At 30.1% G+C, this 23485-nt stretch overlaps 1 protein-coding gene across 1 annotated transcript in view; it reads left to right on the forward strand.

Moving 5' to 3' along the window:
• LOC107448813 (potassium channel subfamily K member 18) overlaps nt 1–21456 on the forward strand; it is a 51998-nt gene extending 30542 nt beyond the window's left edge. The window contains exons 3-4 of the mRNA XM_016064158.4: nt 6748–6968; nt 10879–21456. Coding sequence (XP_015919644.1) covers nt 6748–6968; nt 10879–11688 — 1031 coding nt within the window. The 3' untranslated portion in view covers nt 11689–21456. The remainder of the gene's footprint in view (nt 1–6747; nt 6969–10878) is intronic.
• Nucleotides 21457–23485: the final 2029 nt, after the last annotated feature.

A 23485-nucleotide genomic window follows, 5' to 3' on the forward strand; every position in this document is an offset into this window, starting at 1 on the left:
ATCCATTATTAAAATAATATTTCATTTGATTCTGATGATTCCTTCATGGTGTTGCATTTTCTACAAACAGCAGTTTATTTGTGAATCTTATTGTTGTTCCCTAATATTTTATTTGTTAAAAATTTTATTAATTACAAAAGAAAGATTAAATTATATAGTGAACATAGAATGAAGCTACTTAATCGAATGTAAATGCATATTAAAGAGGTTATTCATGATATATTCGTTCACACATAATTATGAATTAATTTTATGAGTATTTCTGCATGTTCATAAAAATCTTTAATTATATACTTGGATTGCTTAGAAAAAAAATGCTTAAGATTTATTAACTTTTTTCATTTATTTCAAGAACAAAAAGTATAATATAATTACAAGGTAATATTTTCTTGTACATTGTAGGACATTGATTGAATTCATACATTCAAAAGCACAAATGAACCATATAAGTGCTACAAAGAGATATGTGCATTTCATATCATGAATGTATATAATCCTTTTAGAAATTCCATTCAATATACATTTAGAAGACTTAAAAATAACTGAAATAGTTATTCGCATACAATTTCTTTTTTTAATCCCTTTAGTAATAATCAAGCAATATTTTTTAAGTATATGTTATGTCCTATTCTTACATATCGTATATATAAGTTTGTATGTGGAATATGTTTGAAAAAACCCACTTCGAAATTTTTTGTTAAAAAATAACATTTATTCTCGGGTCATGAAAAAAACCCACGTTTGCTGGGTTTTTTTCTTAAAACCCCTGGTTTTGACTAACCAGATTTTGTCCCTAACCTCCGAGAGTGAAGGCTTCTCATTTTTCTATTGGCTATTTTTTGCAAAATTAACAGTTCATAATTAGTGGTGTCAACAGCCAGTTGTGATTTTTAACTTTTGTGGAAATTTTTATAGTAAAAAATACATTCATTTTATATTTGTGGTACACAGCGCTACAAAAAATTTAGAAAGGGTACACAAAAGTCATAAGTTTGGGAAACACTGCATTATACCAACTATGTAATATTAAGTTTTTTTAAAGGAGATATTTTTTAAAATTACTCGTGGAGTAAAAAACTTTTGATTAATAAATGGCTGTACGAATATGTCACATTTTTCCCGTTTCTGAACATTTATTTTCCGCAGCCGGCCTTATCCTTAATTAACGGCCATGAACGTAGTTGCCGTAATTTTCACTTACTAAATTCTAATCAGTAGTATGCACCATTTCTTTTAGGCGAATCTAATTCCTATTCCAATCGAAACGTATTCCCATTGTTTGAAACTAGCAACTGATTGATTATTGGTGAATTTAAAGTAAAATGACGTAAGACCGCTCTATTAGAGTGATTTATAATGCTGTAAAAAAATACAGGGTGTCCTAAATTAGACTGACGATTTTCAAAAATGCATAACGAGAAATTGATTAACATGTTAAGCCACTCATAATATTTTTAATGTAATCCCCGTCCGGCCACGCTCGCTGCATAGAATTGCGCGTATTGCGATGTAACAAAACGAAGCGCATTGCTAATAGATTAAAATAAATAAAAAATTGAGTTGAAAAAATTTTTATGAATAAAAATTACGTAAATTTTTATTACATTTTCAGTAAATACTTAAGACAATGTAAATCCTTGAGTTTTATATTTCATATTTTAAAATGTCTGTCACCGATGACTGACGTTGCCTCGCCTAAATGCTAAACGGAAAGTTCAGAGTTAATTACCGATGACTGACGTGGCACTTAACGTGTTAAGAAGAACCAAGAAAGCGAGAACTAAGACCGATGAGATCACAAGTCTTTAAGTGACGTCAAACACGGTAGTTCTTCATAACTTATTTGACGGCAATTCCAAACATTTGTCATTGAACAACAACTTCGTTTAACCGTCGATAAAACGATTATTTATATGCTATTATATAGTTTTTAACAATGTCATATACCTGAGCTGTACCGAGAAGTAAAGATAGTTATAAAAATGAACCTAAAGTGCCAGTTTACTAATTCTTTAAAAATGAGGAACTAAAACAAAAATGGATATATCCAATTAAATTCGACAATTATCAAATAATAACTAATGGTCGAGTAAGTGTTATTCTTCATTTTGTTGTAATATTTGTTTCGTAGACTTTATCAAAAGCTTCTTAATAACACAATGAAAGAAGTCGTATTTAAAAATTTCTATGTTCGGGTATTGTTTAATGTTCATTGGCGAATATTATAATATAAAATTAGCAAAACATTCGAACTTTTGCAAAACTTTTTGTCCTGAAATGAAACAAATTTAAACATCATTTGTCTTATGTAAATATTTATCAATTCAAACTAATTATAAAACTATCTTCGCAAATAAGTATCAGATGCCATCAAAGAACTCAAATTTTTATTATTTAGAAAACTAGAATAATAAACAACTTCGTTTTATTTCTAAAAGAAATAATAAAATAATGACAATGATTGGTTCATTTATTCTTAAAGACAGAATCTACTTTTGTATGATTGAAATTTCAGAAATATTTATCCTTGAATACAGAAATATTCCTGAGCATTAATTGATAATAAATACTAATAAAAAAAAGAATTTAAATTAAGGTTAGCCATTTAAATTTTTTGGGGTAATATATTTAAATTAATTTTAATGAAACTGTTATTAATGACATGATTCTTTCGAACACAGATAAATTGCGTATGTATATCTTATGGATGGTTGACTGAATGTAAGCAATAACAAGGTTCCTAAAACCTGAAGAAATTTAGAAAACTTACGGTGTATCCCTCTGATTAAGTTATGCTTACGAGGCGATGTGTGAACAGGCTTAATATTCTAGGAAGTTTTATTATTGTGATTTGAATTTAAATTTACGCGTAATTTTACCACTCATAAGAGTTTCTGTAATTAAACATTAAAAAAGTTCGTGAGCCTAAGACAAATTTAAGAAAATTGATATCACAACATAAATGAACCGTTAGTTTTTATTTTATTTTTTTATAGCCGCCGTCGAGCAGCCGACCCAGTTTTATGGGTTTACTACAACTACTCCGCATCCTTGTAATTTTGAACCCAATCCAGAAACTCCTGGATCGAGCATTGGGAGAAATTTGCCTTCGTGGAGGACTTTTTGATGGAGCTAACTTTCATTTGCGTTACATGGAGAAGAAGATCACGAAAACCTCCCACGGTTAGCCTGACGGCAAGGAGACTCTAACCCATGATCCGTCTACCACTGAGGATATATCACGTCAGTACTGTGGTTGGTGCAAACCGAATGCGGAATTCGTATCGACTGGGATTCGAACCCGGTTCGCCTGATAACGTTTGTCATGTTTTGAGTGTTATCCCTTATTTGGGTATATTTATGTAAAACAGCGCCGTTTGTTATTTTTTGGGTGGCATCATAGCAAGCTTGCGGAGTTTTCCGAATTCATTTGTTGTTTATTTAGCTGAAAGTTAAATTGAAAGAACGCATCGTATTGAAAACACTATAAGTATAATACTATTAGATGGCTCGCTTTTTCAAGCTTAGGCAAAAAAGAAAAAGAAAAAAAAAGAAAAAAACAATCGGAAGCAGTAACCCGGATATCTTACAAATAATTTTATCCCCTAGGGCCTTCTGTACCTAGTTTTACACGGTCAACCAGCCATGGTGAAATCTTAAATAATATTTTACTTCAATAGAATTAATTATTGGATTTTGTAATTTAATTTTAAGATGTCACATTAGCCAAATATTAACAAAAGTATCGAAAAATAATATATAGCTTACATTAAATTTTCAAATAATTCCAAATACACTGAAAATTTTTTAACTGAAACTATCTGAATTATATATAAAATTTTTGGCAAACGGGCAGTGGTTTTTTCCGAAAAAACAAAGCTTTTTCACAAATATGCTTTTTTTGGTGTTAACGTGTTTTTTGAATTTTTTTCCCTTTTGAAGATAGAACTTTAAAGTAATTTTGTTTTCAATAAGTCTAATATACTTTATAAAATTGTGCGTTAAACAAGTATTTTAAAAATTATTAAAATTTTTACAGCATTTTATATTTGTGCATTTGATTTTTTTAAAATATTTTTTTTTCTTCCATTTTGCACGCAACTTACCATAGAAAATGTTTCTAATTGATAAGCAAATAAATGCACAGATGGGATGATATGTATACACACAGATATCATAGCAGTAAAACTAAAAATGGAACATTCTATTTTTAAACTAAATTTAGATTTTTGCAATCTTAGGAATAAATAAATTTTGAGTTTGCTCCAGATTAAAAGCACTATTCTCATTTTTTCCCACTTATATGTTTATCATTTAAGTCTCGAAGAGTTCCTGTAAACATATTTTAAAACAATAGTTTGTACATATGTATATATATTCATTTAAATATATCTTATTTAAAATGCATCAATTATTGAAATGCATCGTATTCAGTAACACGAAAGATGATTTTAATAAATGCTTTATATTTGTTTTATGTTTTATTTCTTAAAAAACTACGGTTTAAAGAAAATCTTGTAGAATTTAAAATTCAGTTCGCAAAAGTATACAATCTTTTCTCGTCTCTTACCATGCGTAATTTTTTAATTATTGAACACTTTCTGCTCAGAATATTCCGCTAATAATTTTAGAGAGGACTCACTATTTTGTAATATATTTTTGACAAATCTGATAAGAAAGATTGTCATAAAAAATTTACATGTTAGTATACACTTTAATGTTTTAAAATACTTTACTTTTTTATAGTATACTGAAAATAAAAAAAAAGCTAAATTTATTTTTGAAAATAAACTAATACCTTTTTAAAATTATACATTCTTAAGGGGAAAAATACCTTGCTAAATTATTTTGCTTCATTTTTTTATTATAAGCGTTGTTTGTTTGTAGTGTTTTTGATTATCTTATAGCCACTTGGAATTTCAAAGTTTATCGCATGGTTCTGAAAGAATTCTTTAGAACCTATTTTAAAATAGCAATTTTATGGATGTGCCAATAAAATTATGATTTATTATTTGCTTTTTTTTCTTACACAATATGACATATTTTTCTTAGTCTCGTAATTGTTTTGTTATTCGAATCTATCATTTTTTTTTATAATACATGATTAAAGTTTACATTTAATTGAATACTACAAAATATGAAATTGTACATTTGAATGAGGCTCATTCTTCAAATGATATTATTCTAAGTTTAAAAATAGTTCGATGAATCATGATTAAAAAGAGATAAGAAAACATTTCTTATGAAACCATTTTCTACTATGAAATGTAAATCATATTGCTTCATAAAAACATCAAATAGTCCCGGATGTTCGCAATTACACTAAAATTTTACATAAGAATCATTCGTCCCATGGTGACATATGGCTGCGAGCCTTGAACTTTGACACAAAGAGATATAAATAATTTGCTAATTTTTGAACGAAAAATGTATGGCCCAATACAGCTAACTAATAATTATGGGAGGGAGAATAAGAACTAATGATGAACCGGAAGCTCTTATCAAGCATAGAAACATTGTGAAATTCATCAAAGAACAGAGGCTTTCATGGCTTGGTCATATTGAGAGATCACATGACAACCGAGTGGTGAAGATTTGCATTGAAAGCCCATGTGCAATAGGCAATGAGGCAGACCAAAGAAAAGATGTATGGATGATGTCTTGAATAATTTAAAAACTTTAAAGATCTCCAACTGGACGATCAAGGTCAGGGGCTGATCTGTCTGGGGAAATATTGTGCCGCAGGCTAAGGCCCACCCTGGGCTGTAGTGCCCATAAAAAGAAGTCCTGCATGTTCATTGTATTGAGTTAGAACGTGATAAATAACATTGATTCATTCTAAAAAAAATCGAAACCTTCACCACTTAAAAATAATTAAGTTCTAAGCAATTAGATAAAGCAAAAATATTTTACTTCGCTTTATTATAATTTTTTCTTCTAAAACTTCTTTTCCTAAAACTTCCGTGGGTTGAAAAATACGTAGTCGTAAATTTTCACGGCTAGCTTTGTTTTTTAAAAAAAAAAATTTGAAATTTTCGTTTTTTGCAAGATATTTCGCATAAGAGCAAGTACCCCCGCTAAACTGTTCCTGTACCCATAGGGGTACGCGTACCACACTTTGGGAAACACTGGTATAATGAATACATCGATTTGCCTCCCATGCGATGAAATACAATCTGCACAACACTTAGGCATGTTGAGTATCAATTTATAGATAGAAAGTGGTTGACAGGCTGCAAATATTGAGCAACGAAAAGAACTTCCTTCACAAACCGTCATTGACCATTTCGTAACCTGGCTCGCCCGTCGACTCGCTAAGTCTTCGCTAACTTTATGCCCAGAAATCTGACACCGTAACGTTATTTCAATGGAATATAAGTCTTCATATTTCGATTTCAATAGCATTTAAAATTTTGTAATTTTTTCCCATTTTTCGAACATTGACAGTAAAAGATTCGAAATAAAAAGCGCATGAAAGGGCTCAAAGATTTTGGTTACTTAGATTTAGACGTCTAAAGATTTTAGAGTTTTTTTTCACTGCTCCCAATGTAAATATACTTTTTGTTTTTAATCTTTGACATATTTTAAAAGTAACTAAATTAAAGCAGGTGTTTACGAAACATCTTATATAAATAAGTTTATTGAGTCAGTGTTTTGAGTCTCAATGAGGTCTTTTGAGGAAAAAAGAAGCTATTTTAATGCGCGATATAACAGATGAATGATGCATTTTTAATTTCTTTTCCTTAGGTTATGGAAATATATATCCAGTGACAGTGAGAGGTCAAGTAGCCACCATTTTATACGCTTTTATTGGTATTCCATTTCTTCTGATGGTATTAGCTGATCTTGGTAAGCTCTTTACTCGTTGGATAAAAGCTGTCTTTTTCTATGTCAAGTTATTTTGTCAAACTGGCAAGTTCAGAAAAGCAAGAAAAATGGGACGAAGAGCTACAGCTGTTCCAGTTCAAGTATGGCATTACATCTGAGTTTTTAATGAAATCACAGCCTTAGAGACCATTCACACTGCATTCAAAAAATTTGCGTACCTGAATTTGGAAGTGCGGATGAGAACCTGATTGGTCGAATAAATTTACCCGCGACGAACTCATTAATCAGACTCTCGCTCGCAACTCCAAATTCACACGCGTAATTTTTTTGCACGCAGTGAGAAAGGCTCTTAAGGGCGAACTGCTAATAACTATTTAAATGTTTTTTTTAGACTTGTTAAATTCAGATACAGAGTGATAACTGAAGTCTCACTTCCAAAACAGCTATAAAAAAGAATCACTTTTTAAAATGACCTGCATATTCACAAGGAAGATGAAAAGGATGAAGCATGCGAGTAAAAAGTATAAAATTTTAATGATTGCGGTTAATGATAATGTAAAAAGTTTTAATCTACAAATGATACTTAAATCCAAGCAAATGAAATTTACTTGGTTTTAGCACAGATGCGAAAAAATAAGGAAGTATCTTCGATTACCAATAAATTTCCACGGCGAAACCAGCATCGCTACTTTGATCAGTCTGCATTGGGACCAAGGGTACGCGGTATGGTTCCTCGTTAAACTATTCTACTGTAAAGTGCTCGACTTCCAAAGTGGAGATGCCATCCTCTCAGCAGAGGATCAAAATTGTGATGGCATGCCTTCGGATCATCTCTAGGGATGTTTCCCAGACATAGCCCAATACCCATTCATAACCCATTACCCATACATAACCCATTACACAGACATTTTCCCATTGTGTAGCTCTAGTGCGACGTAAATAAACTACCTACATACTACGGCAATACCTAGATAAAATAAAAATTTCAAGAGAACTATATAACTATATCGGAATCTTTAAAAACTACTGCTTTCTGACTTTTCCAATGTTTCGAATTACACCGAGTAGAAAATTCGATGTTGAAACAAATGAATGAGCAATAACACTCAAAAGACCATTCATTTTATTTATTGATTGTCTCGAACAATTTTATTTCAGTTTAAATCTCGCACGCCATATAAAAATAAATATATAAAAATTGAAAACATTTTATGAATGTAGATATTGGATGAAAACTTAAAAATAAAATTTTCTGGATTTGTTCAAAGTTAGTCTCGTAAATACAACATTGGCCGAAAAATACGCCAGACGTTTTCTATGGCTGGATTTAGAAAACTCAGCAAACCATCAATAGTGCTCAAGTTATCTTTCTGACTCGCGTTTCTTTGTTTCAAAGCTTCACTGACTCTAATAGACGAATACACAACATAACATAACGTAACATGTGTAATGTAACTAATGGAATGGCTGCCAAACCTTTCGTTAAAAACTATTAAAATTTATTAAAGAGTGTGTACTCAAGAGAGAGAATAGTAAGGATGGTGTTAGGATGCATGGCTTTACTGCCTATTTTTCCGGGTTACTGTTTGCGGTATATTTTAAGGCCATATGGCTCACTACGTGTTAATATTGCTATGAGACTATCTTGAGTCGTATTTCTTCTATATATAGTATTTGTTACCTGGTTTACGTTATTTCTGTTTACAATGAGTTCTAAATCTTAAACTCGAGGTATTTCTTGCTGTGTAACTTAACATTTGAAGAAGAAAAAAAAAGAATCGTTATAAAACACTTCATACTTTGTCAACAATATACCAACTTCGAAATTTAAACTTAGATCACAATTTGTAAAATGAGCTTAGTCTCGCAGCCCGAACAATGCGCTAATACTAACGTATGATGATGCAAAAACAAACAATAATAGAGATGCCAACTTGCTCCGGACAGCAAATATATATTTTAAAGTGGTAGTTTATCGATTGTGATTCTTGGTTTAATAAATTCAATTTAGCAGATTTTTATCCACCATTATTTTCACTACTTTATAGTACTTATGTCATGCTATACCTTTTAAAAATCAAGCAAAAATAATCGAATATTTGCAAAATTTAATTTTTAGTTATTTAACGTTTTTTTAAAATTATTTTGGCGTATCCGGAGCAGTTGGCATCTCTGTAATAATAAATAATTTTTAACAAAATGGTAATTGAATGTTAAATACCTGTAAAATAGTATTCATGCATGTACAGTTATAAACACGATTTGAAACATCTCACGTGAACCGAAAACTAAATGGAGTATAAAAATGCTATCAAATTTAACCAAATCAAATGAATATTGATTAATTTATCGAATTTGAAAAACATTGTTTAAAAACACACAATTTAAAATTTGAAAAATCTTATTAAGTACACATTTTACAATGCAGGTCAAAATGAGCTGAAATTTTCTGACTTATATGAGTTATATAGTGGGGCAGTGGTGCAAAATATTAATCTGTGTGAGGAATATATTAGGAATTATATTTATTTGTATAGCTTGTTTTTAATAAATTTACTTCATAAATTTTAAAGACAAGCATTTTAAAATATCAAAATAAATCTCATCCTTAATTTAAAAACTGCGCTTTTTGTTATTTCTTTTATTTCAGACTACTTAAACTGGTGCTTTTTTTACCCCAGCAGATATGCTAATTGAACTTTTTCTGTTAAGTAAATTACGTTTTCCTTTAATTTAGGATGTTAAGTATTTAGTTTCAGTATATGAAAATAAACAACTACTTTTATTCTTATTTTAATAACATTATTTAATTTTTAAAAAACTTTCAGAAAATAATCTATAAGAGCTAAATAAATGAGTATTCTGATTTTAAATTTTGGTTTAAAATTATCTCCTAACAATGATGAAGAAAACTGAATGGGGCAAAAAATATTGAGAATTTCTGTTCTCATTGTTTTTCCTTTTGTTCAAGTGTTTCTTGAATCAACATTTAATTTTGATATATATTCTATAATTTTGCTGGTTGAAATATTGTAATTAGAAATATGAAAAGCAATTTTTTATAGAGTTAAGACTACGTCAGAGAGACGATTGATAGAAAAGAGTTTTGTTCCTTTAAAATTCAGATTTTTTTTCTCTCCCAAGATTGAGTAAAGGGCACTGTTTTCAGTATCGCCCGAAGTGCGAGAACGTCTTCAGCCGACACTGACCATACACTTTATTTATGCTGTGATATTAATTTTGTTAAATTTCATTTAGGCTCACGACCCGTTAGAATTTATAAATTACAGTAAACTCTTATGAATGGTAAAATTACGCTCAAATTTAAACACAAATAACAATAATAAAACTTCCTAGAATGTATCAAGCCTGTTCAAATATCGCCTCGTTAACATAACGTAAGCGGAGGGATACGTAGGAAGTTTTCTAAATTTCTTCCGGTTTTAGAAAGCTTGTTATTGTTTACATTCAGTCAATCATTTTTTAAAACGATACACTTATCATCCAGAATTCGATGCCGTTGAGGTAGATTTTTTTCTTTTTAATTTTAAGCACTTCTAATCTGTTTCACACAACTTTCAGACCATTGAGGCGCAGATGATATCAATTGGCGAGTTATAAAAATTTGGATACTTTTTATTGGGGATAGAGATATCTTAGCTGATACCAATTTACTTACCTCACCACTAAAATCTACCAATGATCTACAGAGATGCAACTAATAGGAATGTGTTTTTATTGGAATAGTAATACGAATCGTCCAATAGGAATAGTGCAAACAAAATTTGATTGAATGACAGTGGAACTAGTTCAGCCTCTGGTTTGGACCTCCGGCTCTATAATTGACAATTTTTTCACAGCACCGCTAAAAGAAATTTCGACTATTTTGGCCCACTTCATTGTATGCAAAAAATCACGTATGAGAATCTGATGGATAAATTTTTAATGGATATACCAATTAGATTCTTAATCGCATCACCAAATTTTTGCATGCAGTGAGAACAGTCCATTGGCGTATAGTTAGTAACTGAGATTCTCTTTTTATTTTAGTACATGTCAGTAGCGTGGAACAAAATGCCTTACATCATGCCCTATCAAAGCCGATCTAAGAAACGCCGTTCAAGTGATGTTGCCGAAGATATTGAGATGGATGGAAGAAAAGCTGATTCAGCTGATGAACTGGAAGAAAAAATACACAAAAAAGAAAAGAAAAAGAAGAAAGAAAGCGGGAAAGAGAATACAGTAATTGATAAAAACGAGAAGAAAAAAGAAAATGGGGGAAAAAATACAGAAATTGATCAAAAAGAAGAAGAAAAGGAAAGCGGAGAAGATTACATCATAGAATCAAATGAAGATGAAGATGAGTTCAACTTACCCGTATCATTAGCAGTCCTTTTATTGGTTGCATACATGATGTTAGGAGCCTTTTTGTTTCACCTTTGGGAAAACTGGACTTTTTTCGAATCATTTTATTTCGTTTTTATATCAATGAGTACCATTGGTTTTGGGGATTATGTCCCAGAACATCCAGCATATATGATGGCAACTTTCATTTATTTACTATTCGGATTAGCTTTAACTTCTATGTGCATAAATGTTGTCCAGGAAAAATTATCTGCAACATTTCAAATGGCTAAATTACACATTGGAACCAAGATTGGGCTTGATGCTAATATTTTGATGGAGGATGACATTTTGAGTGGATCTGAAACTCCTGATAGTCGCAGGAGAGGAAGTTCAGTCAAATCTCGAAGAGGATCAAAATCTGCACAATCTTCTCCTCCACGTACAGATGATGAAATAGACACAATTGTTACTCATACTAGCGAAAATGGAGTTACCGTTGAAGCAGTGAAATAGAAAGCTGATTTATTTTTTATGTTTTACACTTTTATATGAAATATTTTTAGTCACAAAAAATACATGGTGTCCCAAATTAGACAAATTGATTTTAAAATATTATTGCAGGGGAAAAAATAACTTGCAGAAACTTTATCTGAATGGACATAAGTGTTTCATCCCAGATTTTTTATTTTTAGTTCAAAAATTTTCAACAGATGGCACTGCAAGTAGTAAATCTGTAAATCAAAGACTGAAAAATTACATCATGATTTTTCGAAATGACATTAGAATATTTTCAAAACATCCACCATTTGTCACAATATTATGTCGTTATTGTAAAGCGAGATTTTTTATACATCAAAACACAACTAAAGAAATGTAGAAAAGACTTACAGTGCCATTTGTAGAAGAAAATTTCTAACTTAAATCAGGAGTTGTAAGTGAACGAATTTATGCCTTGTCACATGAATTTGATGCAAAAACTTTTTTTTATCCTTAACTGTTTTCCTGTTATAAATTTATGAAAACCATCAGTCTAATGGATGGCAAGTGATGAGAGGAACCAAATAACTGTTCTGTTTTCTTAGTAAATACTTACCTTAACTTTTGATGGTATTCGAAGCCAAGAAAGAATTTCAACTAGTTCTGTTACATAAGCGAGCTCTGCTAGTTTCTTTGTGTGAAAGGGACAATTACGATTCAGAACTGGTATTTGTTAAGATTTGGAGCTAACTGGCAGCAAATATCTATGTTTTGTTTTGGTAATAGGCTCGGTTAACAGTTAAGTTCGCTTCGTCTAAAATGAACAGATATCCCGTGAGAAACACCCTGTAGTCGCGCAATATATCGGAAAATTTGTTATCATAAAAGTTTTATTCTTTGATCAAAAGTTATTACACTAAGTGGAGCACGGAAAAAATATTAAAAACTTTTTTTAAGGTAACTTTCCACAAAGATGCTAATTTAAGAAGTAATTATAGTGAAATTTCTAATTTTTGATACAAATGGAAATATTATGCGAGAAAATATTGAAACCTGAAATCTTATATTTATTTTCAGTAGAGATATCCATACTTTGCTTTCAGCATCTTTTATCATTTTAAAACGGAAAAAAAAACATTTAAAATGGATGGTGTTTTCTACACTAGGGAACGCTGCAAGCTTGGTACCGCCTAAATTTCCGGGTTACTGTGTCCGTTGTATTTTAAAGCCATTTGGCATCGTTGTGTTTTGAGATTCTTGCAAACAATGTATTTGATTACTTATTACTTGTGTTTACAATGCTAACAATACTTGTGTTTACAATGCTAAAAGTGTTAACACTAACGTAAAATGGTGCACAGCTTGCAACAAGAACAAACAGTAATAAACTTATGGAAAGAGGCCATATCAAGACTGCCAAAAAAGCGAGTTATTCAAAATCTAGCAACCATGTCACCTTTTTTAACAATATATCTCTAAATAACTAAAACAAATTTTCAATACAAACTCACCAGAATTACATAATAACATTAATATCTTATGAAATACGGCAGATTTGAGCTCGGAAATAATCTAATTTATTTCTTTTATCGAAAGCAAAATTATCCGTTTGTAAATATCGCCTCGCAGAGTAACGTAGTAAGCAGATGCAAACTTTCTAACCGGAACTAGAGCAAGCATACAGCTCGAGATTGTTATTGTTTAAATTTCTACTGAAAACACCATCCATAGACAACAGGTGTTCATTGTAAGCATCTTCAGCCTGCAAACAGGTTCAACCGGTTCTATGACGGGACGAGCTCTAATTATTTCATGTGAGGAAAACTCATTCCCTCTTTACACAGATGAGAAAAGCGCCATCTTTAGGCATTAACAGAAAGTGAGGTATATATTTACGTTTTGGTTATGGATGGTATTTTCTACACTAAGAAACGCTCCAAGCTCCATACTGCCTATAATTCCGGGTTACTGTTTCTGGTGTATTTTAAAGCCATTTGGCTCACAACGTGATCATTGTGTTTTGAGATTCTTGCAAACGTGGTATTTCATTACTTATTACTTGTGTTTACAATGCTAACAATACTTGTGTTTACATTGCTAAAGGTGCTAACACTAACGTAAGATGGTGCACAGCTTGCAACAAGAACAAACAGTAATAAACAAATCAGGGTTGGGTTTTTGCCGTCAAAAACTGGTTTTTGTCATGACAGTGGTAAAAACCGTGTTTTTACCGGTAAAAACTGTCAAAAACCTACTGTTTTCTTAAATTTATGGCATATAGCGGACAATATATTATTTTCACATAATTGCCTTTATAAATGAATGTTGTAAATGATTGCTATTGATTTTGCAACTATATACATGTATTCTTATAGAAGGATATACATTCATACAGAAATATTGTAATATACTTATTGAAAATAGTGATACTTACTTTTATCATTATAGCTTGATTTGCAAAGGATTCAAAATTTTGCACTTCTTAATTGTTAGAAATAAACAAACAAACAAAAAAGCTTGGAACTATTAATAAATTCAAGAACTAAAAAGAAGAATTTAAAATTTGGCATTTCTTAAATATTAGAAATAAGCTAAACAAAACTTTCAAAACTTGTAACTACTAACAAACTCTAAGTCAAGAATGACTTGACATTCTTCAGTAATGTAATATGCCAAACAAAATGATGCTTGGAAATGTTGAAAATTTTGTTTAGTATCCTAATATTTTACTTCAAATAGTATGTTTTGATATAATCATGTTGGGAAAATGCAAGAATCTGTTCTTAAATATCTTTTAACAACTTTTTTTCTGATTTTATTGCCCAAAAATTAATTTTAAATTATAAGCAGTTAAACTCAAATAAAAATACAGTTTTACCAAAACTATGGGTTTTTGACAGTTTTTGACATGACGGTAAAAACCATGGTAATAACCGGTAAAAACTGTCATGTGTCAAAAACTTGCCAACCCTGAAACAAATGGAGATAGGCCGAATCAGGACACCCAAAAAAGCAAAATTTTCAAAATCTAGCAACCATGTCACTTTTTTTAACAATATATCTCTAAATAACTAAAACAAATTTTCTCGTCAAACTCACCAGGATTACTTAATAACATTAATATCTTAAGAAATACGGCAGATTTGAGTTCAAAAATTATCTAATTTACTTCTTGTATTGAAAACAAAATTATCCGTTTGAAAATATCGCCTCGCAGAATAAGCTGTAGTTAGCAGTTTCAAACTTTCTAACCGGAACTAGAGCAGGTATTGAGCTCGAAATTGTTATTGTTTACATTTATATTGAAAACACCATCCATATGGTCAATCAACAGTACAACAGATAACTTTCTACGTCATAAAATGAAAAAATCAAGCATTGTCTATTGAAATTGTGTATTAATATCTTTTCATTTTTAGTATTTTTTTTTAAAAATTATTTACCCAAATCTGTGTTTGTTTCAATTTTCCTGAAAAACTAATAGCCATAATTTGTTTCTTGCTTTTTTTGTTATTATCTTTTAAAAAATTTCTGTAACAAAAATTTGGATTTTTTTTTCTTTTGCATTATTTAATATTAATTTATTATTTATATATGTTTCAAATTCCAGAAGACAAATTACTTTAATTTGCATTCAAAATTTTTTTTATTATTTTTTAAAAATTTCTAAAATTAAAACTGCATATTTTTCCTATAATCATTTTTTAAAAAAAAATTATTTATCAATATCTGCATGTATTAATATCTTTTCATTAAATCGTATTGATATATTTTTAATTGTAATATTTTTGAAAAAATTATTTACCAAAATATGTATTAGTTTCAATTTTTATAAAAAACTAAGAGCCATAATTTGTTTCTTGCTTTCTTTTGTTATTATCTTTCAAAAAATTTCTGAAGCAAAAGTTTGAATTTTTTTTTGGCCTTATTTTATATTAATTTATTGTCGACATATGTTTTAATTTTCTGAAGACAAATTACTTTAATTTGTATTCAAAATTTTTTGTTATTGTTTTTCAAAAATTTCCGAAATTAAAACTGCATATTTTTCCTATTATCATTTTTTTTTTTAATTATTTATCAACATCTGCATGTGCTCCAATTTTCTGAAAAGGAAATGAATTTCTTTTAAGCTTTTTTTGCGATAATCTTTTTAAAAATATCTAACATTAAAATTGGACATTTTTCCAATTATTATTTTTTTTAAAATTATTTATCAACACCTGCATGAGCTTCACTGTCCTGAAAAAAAAATTTATTTGTTTGCAGCACTTTTGTGAATATCTTTTAAAAATAATTTATAAATTTAAAATTTCCCAACTATTATATTTTAAAAATTCCTCAACGTTTGCACATTCTTCAATTTCTTGATAAACTGATAACTTTTAATTATTTTCGGCATATTTTTTGATATCATCTCTTAAAATATTATTTTGATATCATCTCTTAAAACTTCGTATGTTTCATTTTTATTATGTTTTAAAAATTTGATTATCAAAATCTGTATGTTTCAATATCCTGAAGAGAAATTTAAGTAATTATACCTATAATATATGTTTTCTAAATTTTATGCAATTATTTTTTGTAAATTTTGAGATATAGTTGAAGAAAAATGACTGGGAGACAAAAGACATTCCGTGTTTCGGAATCTCTTGAAGTTAATACTAGGAAAAAAATTGCTCATTATTAAAAAAGCTAATTAATTGCGTTATTTTTTTATAAACGATGAATAGAAAAAATAAAAAATTTTATGTCCCAAAAATCCTTTAAAGAAGTAACTTGTGTTTATTGCTACCACAGTTATGTCAGTAAATAAAAATTGCAATGGATTCTTGCTATACAGTGTGTAAAATAAAAATAAATAAAACGGGAAACCTGAATAACGTTTCAACGTTTTCACCTGCAATTTTAATAGTTCTATGCATAGATCTTAATATACAATGAAGCAGGTAAGGGGTATACATAAATCAGGCCGGGTATACAACATAAGGGATCACATCAATATAGACATGTTTTATGTAACAGAAATGTTTTTGCTTTAATTTTGACATAACTAATCCACATTAGTTTTGAGTACACTTGTATGATTTTTATTTCACATTAGGAAGAGACAAATGGAAAAGAATTATTAATCTATAACCTTCTAAATAAATCTAAAAAAAATACCACTTTTTTTATATATCTTACTCTAAAAATGTCACTTAGAGTCTTCTACTTAAAAGATATTTTAAATCAGACACAAAAAATATTTTTTTTCTGAACAGATTTTTTAATGTTCCGCAATTTAGGAAACACAGTTTTAATGATTAACTATAAAAGGTTCCTTTTTTATGAAAAATACATATTTTTCTATACCAAGAGGATATTTTTTTCAACCACTTTATTTTTAAAAAGGATCTATGTTTTGAGATTCAAAAATGGATATTTAAATAATTTATATAATGTGGTAATATCTTGCTTTTACAAAATAATGAAACTTAATAATTCTTTCTTACTTGAAAAAAGCATTTTTACACTAGGCACAAATGGGTTTATTTTACCTTTGGCTTATTTATCTATTTTAAAGAATCAAACCCACTACTGCAACTCATATTTAGTAGTATTACTTAAAGAGTTCGAAAAAAAATTTATAAGCATTTATTAATACTTTTTTAATTTATTTTTGAACGATCTTTTTAATTATTTTTTGTAATAGAAACCTTTTTGAATTGTAAAGTGTGCATGATACTGTGCTATTATAAATAATGAAATCCAAAATTTCAATGAAATCGGTCAAATAGTTTCTGAGCAATAAGATTTTTTAATGCTTATTTTACGAGAACTAGTATTTGAACGAATAAGTTCAAGTTTTGTCTTTCACCATATTGCTTAAAATCATTTAAAAATTTGTTTATCATACAGTAAAAAAAAACGAACGGCATTAAATTAAAATAATTACAAATTGAAAAATAATTCTTCAATTATACTTGAAATTTACTTTAAATAAAGCAGTTTTATAATTTTTGGTTCGCTAAAATAAATTCAGAATTACGAAAAAATTTTCAAAAATTTAATTTAACATCATGGGCTTTTCGACTAAACTATTGGGAGTAGAGTTGCAATGGCAAGAAAAATATTGTATATTCCCGGGAATAATCCAGTTTTTTGATAAAGAAATTTTTAAAACTACTGATTTTTTACTCCCAGGAGTTTAAATTAAAATCCATGAATTTCCAGCGGAAATAACAGAAGCTTTTTGTAAGATACATCATGGTTAACAAGTTGATTAACTTTTTTCTTTAACTTCGTAGTATATTTGGAAAAATAACATTGTACTTTATATTATTTATAAAAATATGAAATTCTTTTAAAATAAAAATATGAATTTCAAAATAAATGATTTTTAATCATTTATTTTGCGAAAAATATAATTATAATTAGTAATTTTTCTAATGAATTTTTAGAGTTAAAATTTAAAATTTTCTTTCAATAAAGTATTGCAAGATCTGCTCAATTGCAAATGCTACTTTTTTTTCATTAATCTCTAAATTTATAATGGAAACAGGACAGTTATTCTTACCTTTAAAATTACAGAGTTTTTTCCAGTCTCTCAAAAACTGTGATTATTATTATTTATTTATTTTGGTCATTATTTGAGACCATATTTACAAAAATGCGGATATTTCCTATTTGAGGGTCAAGAATCCAAACCCTGACAAAAAGTAATTATGCATATTCAGAGAAAATGAGTTTCTGTGTCTAATTTAGTCTTGTGTCTTACATTTGTGATTACTCCTCGAACCATTCAGATTGTATCTTGGTATCTAGAAATTATTAAATCAAAAGTTATCGAATATGTGTAATGAAATGATTATTGGGTGTAATAAGTTATGTTGTTGAAACTGTGATAATTTTCTTTGTGATTGAAATTTTTTTTAATTTTAATTTACATTAATTAGATGCTATTTCATTTGCTTATTTCCATATCAATGTTATTCTTTGAAAGTTCTATCGTCTTATGTAATCACGTATTTTGGTGATTATTTTTGTAATTTATTTTTTGGCTGTTAGGAGTTCGTTACAATTATCCACAACCACAGTTTTGTGAAATTGAAAAGCGTCTGTGATCCGTTTAGAAAAGTCACTCTAACGCTTTATTGTCTAGGTTCGTAAAAATTAGCAAGATTTAAAAAAAAAAAAAAAATTGAAACTTTTTAAAAAGCACCGATTTGGCAAGATTTTCAAGCTAAAAAGAAATCAATGAATAAATCAAATTTTTTATGAATTTTAACAATGCCGCGTTGAGGTAACTTAATTAAAAAAAATTCGATTACATACTATTTTCCTATTCACAAAACAGAAAGTTTTTTTTCATTGATATTTTGTGCCATTTTCGTATAAAACGACAATTACGTTAGGTAAAAATGGAATTAAGTTAACCTAATAGTTTTGAATAACTGTTACTAAGTCACAATAGTTTTAAAAATAATACGTTGTCAGTGCTAAATATTTCTAAATGTTAGGAAGATGAGTTTTGCGAGTTTTGACGCCTGAAGATTGTATAGAATGTTTTCTGATGGTGGGCTGAATTTAAAAAGTACAGCATGAATGACCTGATAGTTGAAAATGCGTCCTGTCTTTAAATGGGGTAGTATCTGGTGGTTTTATCTGGAGACATCTTCATGTCCTTGAAGAGTCCTGTAAGAAGTCTTGCTATTATAGATGAGAGGCTTCTAGGACATTTAAGATCTGGAATAGAAGGGTTTTTAAAAGTTTCCTCCAAAAAATAGCGCTTGGCAACAGCATTTGCACCTTTAGAGGTGACTATGCGAGATTGATCCAACAAGGGGGCCTCCCTGGCCTAGTGTTAGCTCCCGCCAAACGCTGGGCAAAGCGTGGAGGTAGCGGGTTCGAATTCTGCTGTTACCCTGGATGCTGCCTTCTACTTGACAAATGTTTAAAAGTCTTAATTGAACACACAAGCCTGAAAATGTATGTTGTACGAATAAATGAACAAGTTACTGGCTTCTTTAGCAAGGACGTCTGAGCACCACAGGGACAGGAATGCACTGAATGGCGCAAGGTTTTTTATTTGCTTCAGAAGACTGCTCATGCTTTGGATTAAATTTGAATAACATATTAATATCTGAAAATCCATCATTCTTTAAATGTATGACGGCAGAGCCTTCGAAGAATAGCATTAAAGACTGCGTGGTAAGCCATATTTATGTAAATTACTGGAAAGTTCGTTTTACTATTTGTAAATACTTTTGTTTTTATTTATGCGCTGTAAAAATGCTTTCGTGAGAGTTGATGTCCTTCAATGCTTATATTTCACTCCTACTTCGTTTAATCAATTAAATATACATTAATTGTTCTTATTAAACTTTTATAGCAACTCAGACTACACAATTCTTTTAGATAATTGTACTAAAATTTATGTGTTTCTGTTTACATGTCTGTAACTTTGTTAATCCTTCTATTGCCTGTATTTTTTTTTTTTTTTAGTTGCGAATTTTAAATATTTAAACATTTCGTTTTATTATGTCTGTATTACCGTAGAATTACCATTAAAAACTAATACCTATTGAAAGTTTAAGTAATCGTGAGAAAATTACAGTATTAATCTATTTCGATAAAACAAAAATATTGATATTTTTGTTTTATTAAAAACAAAATACTATAGTTTTCTGCTCACTGCTTATTATCACAGCAAATTGCAAATTATTTTCCATCTCCGATTTTTTTTAAGAACAAATGGAGAAAAAATTTCTGGCAGTAAAAACCGAGAACAAGTAAAGATTAATAAATCAAGAAAAGATTTTTTCTATTTTAATTTATAAAGAATGGGGAATTGTTTTTTTTTTTATTTTTTTTCTGGTGGTTGTCTGTGATGTAATCGTGATGTTATAATAACGAATTTCATCTGAAGAAGCTTTAAATAGGAACAAACCAGAACTTTTTCAGAACCAGAAAAATTCTGTTAATTTCGTCCTTAAAAGGGAAAGATTTCAATATTATCTACAAGTTCATCCTTTGTTTCGCCCAATCCAAAATTGCGGGTGTGACACCCACACAAACTAAATTAGCCATTAGCTAAAATATTTCATAGCATTGGTTTTAATTTTTATGGTTTTCCCACGTAGATCACTTACATTAATACAACTGTGCAAGTTGGTCAATATTTTAGTTATTTATTTAAAAAATAATTTCCTCGCGTTATATGTGTGATATATAAAAAGAACATGCATTTACAAAAACTCAACAAAATAAAAAAATTAAATTACTCAGTTCTTGCCCATGTAGAAAATATTGAAAGTTTTTGTTGCGAGTGTGACTTGCTTGGCCAATGGAATGACGCATAAATATTTACAGTGTTTTTTATTTCTAAAAGTAGTATAATATAAATTTTCTTTGCCTCTTATTCTGCTTCTGTCGCTGTGTTTGTTTTCCCTTCTTGGCTGTCCCCCCCCCTCCTTCTGCTTCTTTCCTTGCTTTGCTTCCTCCCTTGTCTATTTCTAGACATTCTGCATATTTAAGAGGTTGTTTTTTTTTAAAATCTTTTTCTGATTTCGTGATCTGTTATTTATTCATTCTTCTGCAAAAGGCAAAAAATAAATTGTATATATAAAAAATATATTGTCGCACTATTTAGTCCAAAAATACACATTTAGCAAATTGTATTTATCATTGAAATAATTCGAAATTTTTAATCTCAAATAATGATGAAATTATGTTAAATTTTGTTTTATTTCTAACTCAGTATCAGTTAGTAAGAAAGTATCTACATTTTATGTAAACTTAATAAACATTTCCAATTATTCATTCCTTTTTTGATTTAATATGGATAAAAATTGAACAAAATCTGCCCCATATATTTAAAAAAATGTAACCAAGTAACAATCATACATGCCAAAAAAAAAACATTCCCTAAAAAATTGCTTTTTCTTCTATTTCAATAGAATTCTTGCCTTTTAGTTTATTTTCTTTATCATATACACTGGTTATCATAAATTAAGGAAAATTCACAAAAATCGCGATAACTCAAGAAATTACACATGGAATTTTATGAAACTTACCCACAATATACAACACATAGTAAGGTATTAAACAACATAAAAAGAAATTATCAGACATTAATAGTAGTATAGAAATTAGCACATGTATAAAATAAACAAATTGGAAGTATCGGTTTGCAATAGAAAAAGTACCTTTAATATGGAATATGATTGCCTCTAGAAGCAATACAGCACAAACAGCGATGTGTGATGCTTTCAATTATGCGGTCTATCAGTTCAATAGGAAGTGAGAGCCATTGCTCTTGTAAAGCAGTTGCAAGCGTGGCAAGGGTCTGAGGGGGCGGATTGATGGCAGATACACGCCTCCCTAGAGCATCCCAAACGTGCTCGATAGGATTCAAGTCCGGGGATCGAGCTGGCCACTCCATGCGAGTAATTGTTTCCTGTTGAAGATAATCATCAACAATGCGAGCTCTGTGTGGTCTTGCATTATCGTCCTGTAACAGGAAGCAATCACCAATTGCCCCGGCATATGGGCGCACATAAGCATCAAGGATGTTGTCTCGATAAACCTGAGCATTCACGGTTCCCCTTGGAAAGACATGGAGGTATGTGCGCCCTCCTAAGGATATGCCTCCCCAAACACAGACACTGCCTCTTCCGTATGCATCTCTTTCACGGATGTTTGATGGATGATAACGGGTCCCAGGTTCTCTCCATATCAAATAACGTCTACTGTCACTTTCTAGACTAAACCTGGACTCATCCGTAAAGAGAACAGGCCTCCATTGATCTGACGTCCAGTGGACATGTTGTCGGGCCCACTGCAAACGGTCTCTCCTATGGCGTGATGTGAGCGGCACGCAAATGGCTGGTCGTCTCGCATACAGACCACCTTCGTGGAGCCTTCTGCGCACAGTTGACGTTGACACCAACCTTCCGGTGGCTGCAGCAAGAGAGGATCTAAGATGTGTCGGAGTAGCGGTTCTATTCCTGCGTGCACTTAATGTCAAATATCGGTCATCGGCACTGGTCGTAACAGTTGGCCGTCCTTGACTGAACCTCCTAGATGCCGAATCTGTGGTTTGAAATTGCCTCCAAAGTCTATGAACCACAGATGGACTCACATTTAGCCATCTGGCCACTTCTGATTGACTCTGCCCTGCCTCTAGTCTCCCGATGGCTCTCCATCGTAGTTCTTCAGGCAAATGATGCCTAGAGGTCATTATTACGAATTGGCTATCTCAGATTTTCAATGTCGCAATCACAGTAAAATTTGTGTGCTTTCTCTCAAACTTGGACTTTTATGCTCCAGGCAGATGACGTAAGCCGAGTGCAGCGCCACTAATTTGCATATTGCAATTTTACTCAGCTACTCTTAGTGGACAACATATGCAAATTTTGCACGGTTTGGCTTACTTTTGAAAGAGTTATCGCTATTTTTGTGATTTTTCCTTAATTTATGATAACCAGTGTATCATTTACAAAATATTTTCCTGAAGAATCTTCCAAGTTGAATTAATAAACTGCACACAATGTTACATGATCAAATGATGCTGATTTTGATTTACTAACTGGGGTTCACTCAATTAAGACAAAGGGTGTAGTTACTGTTGCCATTTAAGTTTTCCAACATATTATTTATTACATAATTTTATTTATAGTTTGTCTGTTCAATTTAGTAAGATGTTGTAGTTATAACTTTAAATGTTATGCCCGGGAAGCTTAGTAACTATAATTAAAATATTACATAATTTTTTGTGCCCTTAATACAAAGTATCTTGATAAGCTATTTTAGAATACAAAGTTTCAAAATTTATATCCAAATAAATTTT

The sequence above is a fragment of the Parasteatoda tepidariorum genome, chromosome X2, assembly GCF_043381705.1.
Source record: "Parasteatoda tepidariorum isolate YZ-2023 chromosome X2, CAS_Ptep_4.0, whole genome shotgun sequence".
Taxonomy (NCBI): Eukaryota; Metazoa; Arthropoda; class Arachnida; order Araneae; family Theridiidae; genus Parasteatoda; species Parasteatoda tepidariorum.